Source organism: Psittacula echo (assembly GCF_963264785.1).
Source record: "Psittacula echo genome assembly, chromosome: 2".
NCBI lineage: Eukaryota > Metazoa > Chordata > Aves > Psittaciformes > Psittacidae > Psittacula > Psittacula echo.
In genome coordinates this window covers 12564327-12577490 of record NC_137737.1, presented here as the reverse complement: position 1 = coordinate 12577490, position 13164 = coordinate 12564327, and the positions used below count along the sequence as shown (strand labels likewise).

Here is a 13164-nt window from a genome sequence, read left to right as displayed (position 1 = left end):
CGTCCGGACTCCCGCGCAGCGCCGCCCGGCGCCGGACGAGGTAGCCGCGGCCCGCGATGAAGTGAGGAGGCCGCCGCCAGCAGACACTTCCGCGTTGCGGGAGGCCGCGCAGGTCTAGCGGGAGGGTCCCGCCACTCCGCAGCCGCGCCGGCCAGCGCCTGCCCCCAGCCCCGGCACAGGCCCGAGCGCTAACTGAGGGACCCTGCATGTGGTGGCGCGGCTCCATGTGAGGCGGCGCGGCGGGGCAGGCTGCGAGGCGGGCCGGGCGCCGGCGGCCGCCCGGAGAGCGAGGGAGCGAGTGAGGCCCCGGTGCCGGCCGGCTGGTGTCCCCGGGTGTCTGCGCGGCGCCGGGTCTCCATGGCGCCGTCAGCGCTCTGAGGGAGGCGGCGGTGGTGGATTCCCTAGGCCGCGTCCTCGGCCGTGAGTGAGCTCGATGCCGAGCACCTCGGACGCGGCGGCCGGCGGGAGCGGGGGAAGCCGGGGCTGGGGGAGCGGCGGCGGCAGCAGCTCGGCGGTGGAGGCGGCAGTCGACAAGAAGCGGCTGCATCACAGGAGACGGAAGCGCTTCGCGGCCCAGCCGCAGCCACCCCCCCCGCCGCCGGCCCCTCACCCGCTGCTTTTCCCGCTGCTGCAGCCGCCCCTCCTGCAGCCCCCGCTCCTGCAGCCGCCGCTGCCGCCGCAGTCCCTGCTCTTCCTGGCGGCCACCGGCGCCTCCTCCTGCTGCGGGGACGGGGGGGAGCGGAAGCGGCCGCGGGGCAAGCGGCGCTCGGGCTCCCGGCACAAGCGGCGGCGGGGCCGCGGAGGTGGCGGCGGCGGCGGCGGCGCCGCTACCCAGGAGGCAGAGAAGCGGCGCGGTAGCGGGGGGCTGAGCACGCTGGTAGAGGAGTACGACGACGTGAGCTCCCAGTCCGAAGGGCTGGTGGGTGGCGGCGCGACCGGCGGCGGCGCGGGCAGCGGCGGGGGAAGCCCAGCCTCGTCCACGGGCGGTGGCGGCGGGACTCAGCGGCAGAGGCCCGAGGCAGAGCGGAGCAGCCGGTCCCGCCGGGAGCACCGCAGCAGCAGCGGCCGCTCCAAGGAGCGGCACCGGGAGCACCGCCGGCGGGGGGAGGAGAAGGCGCAGCAGGAGGGGGCGTCAGCGGGCCGTGGGTTGACCGAACCCTCCTCGTCCTCCTCCAAGTCCCGCAGCCGCCACAATCACACCGGGGGCCAGGACCGGGAGGGACTCAAGAGCAGTAGCGGCGGCGGCAGCGACGGCCGCAGGAAGGGCTCCCTCTCCTCGCCCGGCAGCAGCAGGAAGGAGCGAGAGAGCAAAGCGCACCGGAGCCGGACTAAAGCGGCCAAGGAGCCGCCTTCGGCTTACAAGGACCCACCGAAAGCTTACCGAGATGACAAGCCTGAGCCCAGGGCCTACCGGCGGCAGCGCTCGTCCCCCAGCCCCGGGCGGGATGACAGCCCCCCTTTGCACCGCTCCTCGCAGAGCCAGCGCAGCCGCAAGTCACTCAGCCCGCTGGGCTGCCGCTCACCTCTAAGCCCCTACAGCCGCCGCCGCTCCCCCAGCTACAGCCGGCACAGCTCCTACGAACGCGGCGGGGATGTGTCGCCAAGCCCTTACAGCAGTTGGCGTCGGTCGCGGAGCCCCTACAGCCCCGTTATCCGGTGAGTCCGGGCCTGGCAGTGGGGAGGGAGGGAAGGAACGGGATGGGGGTCGGTGAAGGAGGGGAGTCGTGGCTGGGGTTGGACTGGAGGGCAAGCTGGAGAGGCTTGTGTCTAGCAACAAAGCCTTTCCTCTTGCTGCCATGAAAGCTGGGGAGGGGGGAAGGGGAGTGGGGACATGTACAAAGATCTTCCTGTCCTGTCTCCGCAAGGAAGGGAGATGTGGGTGCCTGTAACACTTCTACAGCTAGTTTCTCTGCATGGGAGACCACCTAAAAGGGAAAAGACTTCTTAAATACTAAAGAGCATAGGGCATTTTCAGCTGAGGATGATTGAATGAAGATGCTTCTCAGAGGTCACGTTTCCTGAAGGACCAGTTTAGATTTTTAAGTCTCTGCTTACAAAGTGTGGAGATTCTCAGATATATTTTCATGTATCTTGCTTGCCAGTATAAAGGGAAGCATGTTAAATATATTTGTGTTTGGTTTAATTCCCACTAATCTCAAGAGCAAACAAGCTGCTAGGCAATTTGCCTTACAAGTGTTTCGTGCTTTTCTTAGAGGTCGGTAGGAAGACTTGGATTTTCTGTTTTGCTAGGAGAAAGAACCAGTGTCAAGTTTTGTTAAACTGCCTCCTGCACTTTACACAACCTATGAAAGCCTATGTCAGCTCTTTTCCCAGTAAGGCTATGTACATGTATATACTCGAGGTGTGCTTGCAAATCATTGTTTTACTTGTAGTGGGAACTTACAATGTAAAGGTCAGCGTTGCTGTGACTTTTAAATGGAGAGGAAACAAGGGCTGTCTCTCTCTAATTAGATACAGTGTTGTGGAATTAAAGCTTTTCTAAACGTTCAAACTTGCAGCAAAACTACTGGAAATTGAAAGCATTTGGTTAATACATACCTATAACTGAAAATTTGTATTTCACATATTGGAATCTTGTTGTTGTGTCATTGTTTATAGCCTTTCTCAAATTCACATCTGGACTTCAGTTTCAAATCTGTCAAGGTGAATTGCTTGACAAGTGTGTCGTTACCCAAGGCATTACCTGGTGTGTTGTCTGAGAACTGTTCTCTGGTGTTAATAACAAGCACTTTGCTTTGGTTACCATTTGGGGTATCCCACAGTGTATATGGTGAGGATTCTGAAGCCATTCTTGTGTTTCACTGGCTGTTGGTAATCTGCTGTCCTGGTGTGCATCGACTGCTGTTTGAAAGAGCAAAGTAGCAAATCTGTGGCCTACATTGTTCACAGGGATAAAACAAAGGTACCTTTGGAAAAGTCTGATTGTTTTAAGGTATGCCTGTATGGAATAATTCTGTAAACAATAGAGTGTTTCAAGCAGAAGACTTGAGTGCACTGAAGAACAGCATGTCGTCAACTGCTCAAAGTGGTCAAGGATACCCTTTAAAAATTACTTTTATAATAGAATAGTCGGACTATTATGTGCATGGTATGACTTAAACACTCTGGGAATCAGATTATTTTCTGTAGATGGTTATATCTTGGAATAAGAAAACTAATAATGCCAAGGAAAATTGTATAAGCTTGGTTCGCACTTACAAATAGCTGTATTGGTCAGATTGACAGTATAGCTCATTTGGATCATTTCTTATGTGCTGACTGATAGGGCTGTAATAGGAGGTATAGGATATGTTGCTCAGGTGACAGTTACAGATCAGAGTTTTGTAGGGGTGTTGTGTTTTGTTTTCTCTGTTGGTAGTGTGCCTGTGATTTGGAGTGTGAGAGTTTAAGTTTCCTTTCTTTGCAACACCTCTGTGGTAAGTGTGTAAATCTTCCCTGAGCTTCAGATCTGCTTCTAGGAGTTAGCTTTGTGACTTCACGCCTTCCTTCCTCCAGTTAAACTGTAATTTGCATCCTGTCTTTAACTGCTTACAGATAAATTACTTTGTTAACAAATGCATATTGTCACTGGAGAGGGATGGGAGTGAAAAGGAGAGGTTACTATATGTAGAAAGAAGGGTTGGTCTGTCGTATTGTGGCATTCATTGTAAAAACATAATTTTCACAGAAAATGAAAGAAACCAAAGGTGTGAAGATAAGCTCAGTTGTTTGCTTGGTGTGAAGAAATGCAAGCTAGTGTTTCTTTACTTCCATAAAGCTATTACGTATTATGTGTATTGCGATGGGGAAACAAAGATGGAAAGTGTTTGTATGATTGTTTTAGCCATTGAAAACTGTGTCTTGATCCCTTTTTGTTGGCTTGACTCTCGGGTACTGTGCTCAATACACTGAAATTCTGCTGTGCTGTTTGTATAATGGTATAGTGGCCTTAGACTTGGTAGAATATTACAGTTTCATGAAGGCAACAGCTTCTTACAGCACCTGTCTTCATCTCGTAGATTGAAAGGCTGAATTCTGGGCTTGTATCCAGCTGTAATGGTGTCAAGACAGTAAGAACTTTGTATGTGACTGAGCATTCCAGGCTGCAGGTCTTTTTTTTTGCTCTTTTCATGCTGCATCTCATGTATGTCTTCTGTAATGTTACGTGAAATATCTATTTATTCTGTGGTGTAGAAAACGAGAATGAAAGGGTTCTAGCGTGCTTGAGAGGTTCGTGTGTCTAGGATGCTGATTTCACCTAGGTCCCTGAGCTGCTTAGGGAGAAACTTCTAGTAAACAATTTAAGAGAAACAAGTGCAGTCAGCTTTGCTCATTTGAATCCCTGCTTTTCTCAAGCAGCAGCAACAGTGCAATTGCAGTGAGTTAAGAGTTTTGCATTGCAGTAGTGACTGACTGTGGTCTTTCAGTGATGAGCAAAGACATCAGATACGCCTTCCACACTTGGAAAATTCTCTTTGAATGGTAGACTAATTGTCTGTTCCATTATAATAGCAGTAAATGTCTGTGTTTTGGGCAAACTGATTGTTTGACCTCTTTCCATGTTGGATGAAACTTCTTTGCTTGCTGCTGGTGGATTTGTGTTACTATATTTTGTTGTGGAGAGTTACACAGCTGTTCTGAAGTAGCACATGCGCATTTTCAAAATGTGAATTCTCCCATAATACCAGAAATATGAAGTATGTATTTCTCTACTGATACGCCGACTGGATTAAAAGAATCACAAGAACAAAAAGTGTGTGTGGGGAGAAAACCCTATGATTGACAAAATAAGGAAAGGCAGTAGGGCAATAGAAAGAGAAGAACTATTTTTCATAACTTCAGTCAGGTCATATGTTATGTGATCACACATTTAATTCAGTTAGCTGTATAGATGAGTAGTCACATTATTCCAAATTTGGATACACCTACCCATCTGCCTAGATACAAGTAGGTAGGTGGGGCACTACTACCATAGTACTACTGTGTATGTGCGTGTTGTTTGTAGGAAAAGTACAAAATTTCTTATTGGTGCTATAGAGCCGTCTCATTCTCTAGCTGTAGGTAGTCTTGTAGTAGTGAGGGTCTGCAAAAGTATAGATCATTTATGTGCAAAACCAAAGCAAATGCAGGGAAAATGGTAAAATACATATTCAGGTAGTAAATGCCTACTTCGTGGAGAAGGCATGGTTTAGTCCACTGATATAAAAATACATTTGAGTCCATTAATTCTGCTACTTTTGGACTTAAGTAAGATCTTCAAACAATATTTTCCCTGTGTTTGATGAAAATACATAAAGCCCTTCAATCTTGTTTAGTAAAACTGTATTTTGCAGAAATTGAAATGGGAGGCTGTAGGTTTTCACTGTTTGGAGTAACTAATTTTTCCAGTGAGCATTGAGGCTCTTGCTGTAGTGCATACTCTGAATTTTTGAAGACTGGTTTTGTTACTTGACAGTGGACTTTGCCTTTTGCCCAACCATGTTGATGTACCTTCCCTTTTCCTTGTTGCACTGCTTCTCTCTGTATTGGGGGAAGGGACTTGATGTAAAAAAACTAGTATTTTTTTAATGTGTTTAGAACACTGCATTTGAGCTGAATCTTTGCTGGTTGATTTTTTTTAGGTCGTGTTCTCATCTTAAAATACAGGGTTATAAAGTCGAGTCAAGAACCAAATCAAATTCATGTTCAGAATTTCTCAGTATCCTATGTTGAATGTATTGGAGACCCTTTTAAAGATTCATGTTTTGAAGCAGCAAGGAAAGTTACATAGTCTTCATGCAGAAAGCAGCTGAGTGGGTTGTTTGCAGAGCTGCTTGAAATATGACCTTGAACTAGGGGCTAGAGAAAATAAATGAAATTAAGTAATAAGGTGTCAAGGGAGCACTATTATGGCTTAAAAAAATTACATGTTTGCCTGGTAACACAACACAGAAAAGCTATACTGTATGAACTGCAGTGTTTTGTCAAGGTGGTTTATGCTACTGAGTGATGTCTTGGAAGATCTGCAGTGAGGCCAATTGACTAAGTTTAGGTCTCCCTTTTTAAATACACTGTGTCATTACCATGCAGGGGAAGATGGCAGCGCTTGGTAGTGCAGTGTAGTTGATGAAAGAGCTGAGCTACAGTGGGTGTTTGAATTCCTTCTGTCTGTTTGTTGGCTTTTTACTCTTATTTTCATGAATCCCTTTGTCCTGTATTTTATCAAAAGGTTACTGACAGAATCAGTTACCTTGTTCAACTCCATGGACTCTGATGTATCCTGAATATAACACTGTTTGCACTTATGTAAAATGCATAGCTGGCTACTAGCACCTTGGATTTAGTTCACTCTTGAAGTGGCTGGGAAGAAAAGAGGTTTTTAAGTCTACAAACATGAGAAGATAACGCTTGACTGTTCTTATTTGCCAACAAAATGCAATGCTGTTTTTTGTTGTTGTATTAAAATGAAGGGAGGATTCGAAAGGGAAAGAAGCACCCAGAAAAGTAGCAGGGCACGAAAAGCCACATAAAGCTGAAAGAGACCTGTATACCTGGGGACCTGATGTGTAACACTGTCAGTTCTCTTTCCTCTGCTTTCAGATATCAGGATAGTAAAATATGGCACCCTTAAGCATTATTATTTGGAATTCTTTCGTTCTGTGCTTAGGAATGTAGTGTTTTGTTAATAAATCCTCATTAATTAATCTACTGTTTGGTAATTGGTAAGTGCAATAAAATGTTGCCTTGAGAAGGAGGGATATTGTAACAGTCTTGAAATTTGTAACTAATAGCACTTTAATATCTTAAGTAGTTTTTTATACAGTGGGTATATTGTATTAATTAAGCAGAGAAAAAAATGAATACTGGATTGTTTTATGAAGTCTAGGGTGCTAGGCAAAAAACATTAAAAACCCGTGATACCTAAATGAACCTTTAGTTATTATTTCTTAGGAAAAAAACCTACAATCTTTTTGTTGTTCTGAAAAATGGAGGAAAGCAGTGCTGAGTTCTGATTCCAGGGTGACTTCTTTACTAGTGCTTTCTTCTGACCAGTTTTCTTGAAATCTGCCTCTTTTCCTATGTGCTTTGTAGAGAATGTCTTCAACTCCTTCCCTCCCTTCCCCCCCAGTTTATTTTGTAACTACACGTAATATTATGTAATTACTTCATTTTCTCTTTGCAGCTAATCTAGTTGTGCTCTTACTCTCCTTTGTTGCTGTCTCTGGGGAAGAAAAAAGCAGCTTTAGAACTTCTTAGTTCTAATGCAGACTAGTCCTACAGATACGAGAAAACCATACTGCAATATGTATATGATTCAGAAGTGATTTTACGAATGTCATGAAGTCTGTAAATTATCCTCTTTGTAGGAATATAGACCTGTGTGAAGTGTGTGAAGTGCCCTGTACTCAGCACCTTGAATCCTGTGTTCAGTTCTGTGCCCCTCACTACAAGAGAGACATTGAGGTGCTGGAGAGGGGATGGAGAAGGGCAACGGAGCTGGTGCTGCAGGGCCTGGAGCACAAGTGTGATGGGGAACGGCTGAGGGACTGGGGAGGGTTTAGTCTGGAGAAGAGAAGGCTCAGGGGGGACCTTATTGCTCTCTACAACTGCCTGACAGGAGGATGGAGCTAGGATGGGGCTGTTCCCTGTTCCTGAGTAACAAGTGACAGGACAAGAGGAAACAGCTTCAAGCTGCACCAGGGGAGGTTTAGATGGAGATGAGGAACAATTCCTTCCCCAGGGGGAGCTCAGGCATTGGAACAGGCTGCACAGGGCAATGCTGGAGTCACTGTCCCTGGAAGTCTTCACACGCTGTGTACATGAGGCCCTCAGTGCCATGGGTTAGTGGTGGCCTTGGCAGTGCTGGGGTAAAGGTTGGACTTGATGATCTTAAAGGTCTTTTCCAATCTCATTGATTCTGTGCTCATAGAAGGCTCTGAGTGGCTAAGTGTGGCAAAGGTTCCGCCTCATTTACAAGTACTTTTGTGTGCAGATAGAGAAGCCTAGAAGCCTTGGGGGAAACTTAGCAGAAGCAGTGGTTTCTCAGTAGTCTGTCCTCATGTGTGTTACCAGAAGATGCTGATGCTTTTGACTTAGGAAATCGGGATGTACCCCTTATATGTAGCACGCTTCCTCATCTCTCTAGGCTTGAAGGGGAAAATGTTTGGATTGTTTTGGATTTGTTTGCTGTTGGTGATGCAGTTCTGCGCAGTTGGAGCCACTGTTCTTTTGTTCCTGTTTACTGTGTTAAAGACAAACTGCTATCTGAAGACAAAATAGGTTGTGACAAATGTATGGTAAGGTGTTTCATATATGTGTGTATGAGGCATGCACACATGTTTTATAGAAATCTGTTGGAAGATTTAGAGTGTACTGTATGTTTCAGATGTCTTTCCTGGTGTTTTTTTCAGGGCCCCAGTAAAATGTCAGTGTCCTTTTGAAGTGGCAGACACTGGCTATTGTGTGAGCCCATATCAGTGCTGCTGCGACTTCATCTTTTATGTCAAATGAGCATTAGCTCTGAACAGAGTGAATTGGTTGGTTTCATTACCTATAAGGCAATATTTATCTGATCTTGAATTCTGTATATGCTTCTGTGGGAAAGCTTGTAAAAGTCCATAGTTTTGGTTTTGTGCCATTTTTAATAGATGGAAACTCGTACATAATTTTTGTCCAGTCTGGAAGGTTCTCTTGGGACTTTTGAATTACTGTTGATGAAAGAAAGCAATAGTTAAATATTTGAAAACATTGTTATGCTTATGAAAACAACAGATTTTCTCATTGCAATTTGAATAACTTGCACTTGACAAAACTGCCTTTTACTTAAGAATCACCATTTGTCTCTTGAAAGTGTTAATGTTTTTGCTGTAACTCTTCGGTCTAGCTCAGTGGACAAGGTACAAAAAGGAATTCTTGCAAAGGTCTTAAGGTCTTTTAAGATGCCAAAGGAAGTTCTAGTTCATTATTAGCACAGACATGCAGTATATAATGCAACATAAATTTTTATGCTGACGTAGAATTAAATAATGAAAAACTTCTGGAAGAAATAAACCAGTGCAGAGATTATACTCAGTCAACATATTTCATAACTAGGCCACTATCATTTGGATCTGCTGTGAAGGGCTGTATGTACTGGAACTGAAACTTAAGTATTTGTGTGTATGCGTATTTGCTGCCTCCCACACGGATGCAATTCTGACATGAGCAAGTTATGCTGTTATAATTTGTGGTTTGAAACCTGGGATGTAGAATGGTTAAGAGTTTTTTGTTTGAGCTTGCGTAAATCAATGTTCATATCCCAGGCTCTCCTGATTGATGTTGGTAAAATATGTACACCAACCCACTGTCAACACTTGACTTCCTTACATGTTTGTTTTTGAGGAGAATATAAAGATTTAGGTTATTTTTGCCCCAGCTTTTCTGAAGTGCCTCTTCCTCACCATGTTTTGATAGTTAATAGGTGAGTGTTAGTAGTCATTAATTTGAACAGATTTTCTCATTTCCTCCTTAGTAGTGATATAAATGAACCTGTTTTGTTTTTGAACCAAAGTGGAACAGAAACAGCCTTACAATGTATAATGTCTCAGCAACTGCAGTGTTTTAAGCTGCTACTTCTCTTTTCAAGTGTATGTGGAATTAAGCCCACGTTTGTTTGTGACATAGATTACTTACGTTATATATGGCACTGTTCAAAACAACCAGCTCACCCCACAGAACCCAAACAAAGAAGTACTTATGAAAGAAATATATCTGATTTTTAGACCATTAGGGTATGTTTTAAGTTTAGTGCAGGTTGCAGTGAGGTCCTTCAGCGTGGAGGTTATGTCCTGCAGGTAACTGAGCAAGTGACGGTTTAAAATAGCTGATCTAGGAACAAGATGTGCAAGCAAATGTTTTCCAAGGCAGGTCAGCAACATCCTCAGAAATGATGTGCCATTTATGGAAGTCAGTTTAGGACTAATGGGGCTTATTAGCTTGTGCTTGATGCTGGAGAAATATAATTATACTGCTCATCCAGGTGGTGTGGATCTGTAGCAGTATATCTCTGCCCGAGATAATAATTTCTCTCAGAAGGTGAGAGAATGGTGTGAGGAGAGCTCTGGCCCAGCAATTGAAGTGTATGTATTGTCTGGATAGTCTCAGCCCCCCTTTTTCTTGAACTACTCCATCTTAACTGTATATTATGGAACTTTCTACTTTTCCACTTTTACTCTAGTTTGGCTAAGCCTCTGAAAACGTTCTGTGCTATTTAATACTTAAATTTCCAAAGTAATAATGAGAAAAGTAACTTTGGTCCTTTCCAACCCTAACTGTTGTAGGATTCATAATGGAGTGGAAGTGAGTTTTCAAGGGAGTTTTTCTAACCACTATAATGTTTTTATTTGTTTTTTTAATGAGCGTGGACATTGATATTTCTCTACTGAAGTGAACCAAAACCTGAAATTTGTGTTGAAAATTCAGAGAGCACCTTTATTTATGAAAGTATTAAAAACTTCTGTTATTTTTATGATGGTTTTTGTTCTTGTTCTTATTATTGCCATCTGTCATTGTTACCCTGCTGTGCCAGAAAACTCTAAAACCTGCTTCCTGGCATAGAATTGAACTGTGTTAGTTTCAGAGTTGTCCTCAGATGGGGTTTGAGATGTGTTTTTATTTTTTCCTTTCAAGGATCTTTAGCCATTAGGATCAATTTCAGTTTTACCTATAGAATGTTGAAGCTTGGGCATTAATATACAGCGTGCATGCCTACATGTTGTTTTCAATGCCTTCTACATAATCTTGATTTGTCTCAATGGTTTTTCATGTTGCTTTAGAAAGAAGATTGACATTTCTGTTTATAATGCAGTGAAAAAGTGTGAATTTGGAAATCAGTAAATATCGCACACAATAGAAACGCTGTACTATATTAAATATATATATACAATGTATTGAAGCCTTGAAATGCAATTTCTTGTGTTGACAAAACTGAATTAATTTGTTACTAAAATTTGACATTGGGGTGTATAGTCCTGACCATAATGATTGTAGTTGGCTGCTGCTTTTTGTTTGGTTGGTTTCGCTTTGGCAGACTCCATATATAGGTGCTCTCTTTTGAACTTTGAAATTCTTCTGTCTCCATGAAGTCTTATTTATGCTACTGCTTGATACTTCTTTTCATTGTCCAGCGGATGAATACGCTTTTTTTAATCCTGATTCTACTTTTTCCTCTCCTTCAAGTGATACACTCGAGCAAAATAGATTTCCTTCACACTTCAATCAAGAAAATCCTTGCAAATCGGGTGAATACCCTAGCTATTCTAGTATGGTAAAATGGATTAAATCCCCCACGTTTCATGTATTTCGTAACATTTCTGTGTAGTAGCAGTGAATTAGGCTACTGTGCTTGTTCCACGCCCTTCACCTCAGTTAATTTTTTTTCCTTTTTAATGAAGAACTCGCTCAAATCTTCTACAAGGTAAATTAGGGTATATCTTTGAAAAATAATTCCTATTAAATGGTATTTTGGCACAGTAAAAGTTTGTTTTTCAAACTGTTCAGGTTCCTCACAACCACCCTCATTCTGCCTTGTTTTCCTGCTGTGCTTTTGTAGATGGCTTTGATATTTTTAATTTATTTCTTTTTTTTTGTCCATTAGTCTCTATATTCTGACGCAGGCAGAGCATAGGCCCGCTTGTGGAATATGTTTGTTTATCGGTAGCTATAACAAGTATTGGGTAGGGTTGTTTTGTCTTTTTTTCCAACTTATTTTAATGACAGTTGAGAAAGTGAAGTGTATGTAGCTGCTACAACTACTGCTTCTGTGTTGTGTTTAGGTTTTTCTTTTCATGTTGTTACATTAATTTCATTTTGTTGAATTCTGATTATGTAGCCAGGTGAATTTTTCTTAAATACAGCATTTACTCACAGTGTTTGCACAAGTTGCATAGGACCAGATTTTCTTTAAAGGTAAGAAATGTATCGGATAAGTAGTGAGGAGAAAGGAATGTATCTGTGCTATAGGTATATTTGTATTTTGCAGTTCTTTAATGGGATAAGCCATGTCTAAGGAAGTTTTAACATCTTCTATCAGCCTGTTTAGGTGTAGAATCTTGATCGACTAACTCTAGATTATTAATGCACAGTCTTTACTATTTCACAGACTTCTGTTTATTCTGGAAGCATGGTGATAAAGGTTGGTTTAAAAAATGAGTAGTTTGTCAAAAAAGCAGATACTCTGGGAAAGCAGCTAAGCTGAAATTTAACTGGGCGAATCTTTACTCTTTTGAAACAGGAGATCAGCCAAATCTCGAAGTAGAAGTCCATATTCATCAAGGCACTCGAGGTCTCGTAGCAGACACAGATTGTCTAGATCCAGAAGTCGTCATTCAAGTATCTCTCCTAGTACATTGACTCTGAAGAGTAGCCTTGCTGCTGAGCTGAACAAAAACAAGAAAGCAAGAGCTGCTGAGGCAGCCAAAGCCAGTGCAAAAGCTTCCAACACTTCAACACCTACTAAGGGAAATACTGATGCTGCTGTAAGCGCGCCTCAAGTGAACAATGTAAAGGACCTGAAGAAAATAAAAACTGAGCATACACCTTCTCCTACAAGCAGCGTGAATGTGAAGAATGACAAGGCAAAAGCAAAGGTCTCGCTTCCTGAAACAAAAGGGGAAAATAATTTAATTGCAGACAAAATTACTAAACAGAAACCTACAGCAGTAAAAGAGAATAAACCAGCTGTTGTAAAACAGCCACCCATCACTGTAAAAGAGAAAAGCAAACCGAGTACACCAAGTGTAGTAACCAAGGAGAAGGAGCGAGTTGTTACACTACCAACCTCCACACTGCCACCCTTGCCTTTGCCTCCCACGCTGCCTGAAGATAAAGAAACTGATAGGTGGGTTGTGGCATTGCTTTTTGGTGTTGTCTGTTCCTTTACATTGTTGTTGTTGTTTGGGTTTGTTTGTTTGTTCTCATTATTTCCCTTGGAAAATGAATATAAACCTATTTGCTAAATCAGGCTGATGCATTAGGTAGTTCTTGCTCTTGTTTGACATGGAAGCTCTTGGTGAAATGAAGGAATTTGATCTGGAAATAAAAATAATTGAACTCCTTCTTGAAAAGAGAAGGATTTAGTTAGGAGGAGTGCTTAAATAAAAAGTACACTAGAAAGATGATTAAAAATTGCTGGTACATAATAGCTTT

The 13164-nt window shown here is 43.3% G+C and overlaps 1 protein-coding gene across 9 annotated transcripts in view; it reads left to right on the top strand.

Annotated features, from left to right (window-relative positions):
• Positions 1–292: 292 nt before the first annotated feature.
• The window catches only part of CDK13 (cyclin dependent kinase 13), a 68703-nt gene continuing 55831 nt past the window's right edge, over positions 293–13164 (top strand). For all 9 annotated transcript variants that reach the window (XR_013956303.1, XR_013956304.1, XR_013956305.1 and 6 more), the window contains exons 1-2: positions 293–1656; positions 12251–12856. Coding sequence is in view for 6 of the 9 variants with exons in the window: in XM_080611661.1 (XP_080467787.1) it covers positions 434–1656; positions 12251–12856 (1829 nt within the window). In the remaining 3 variants the exon portion in view is untranslated. The remainder of the gene's footprint in view (positions 1657–12250; positions 12857–13164) is intronic.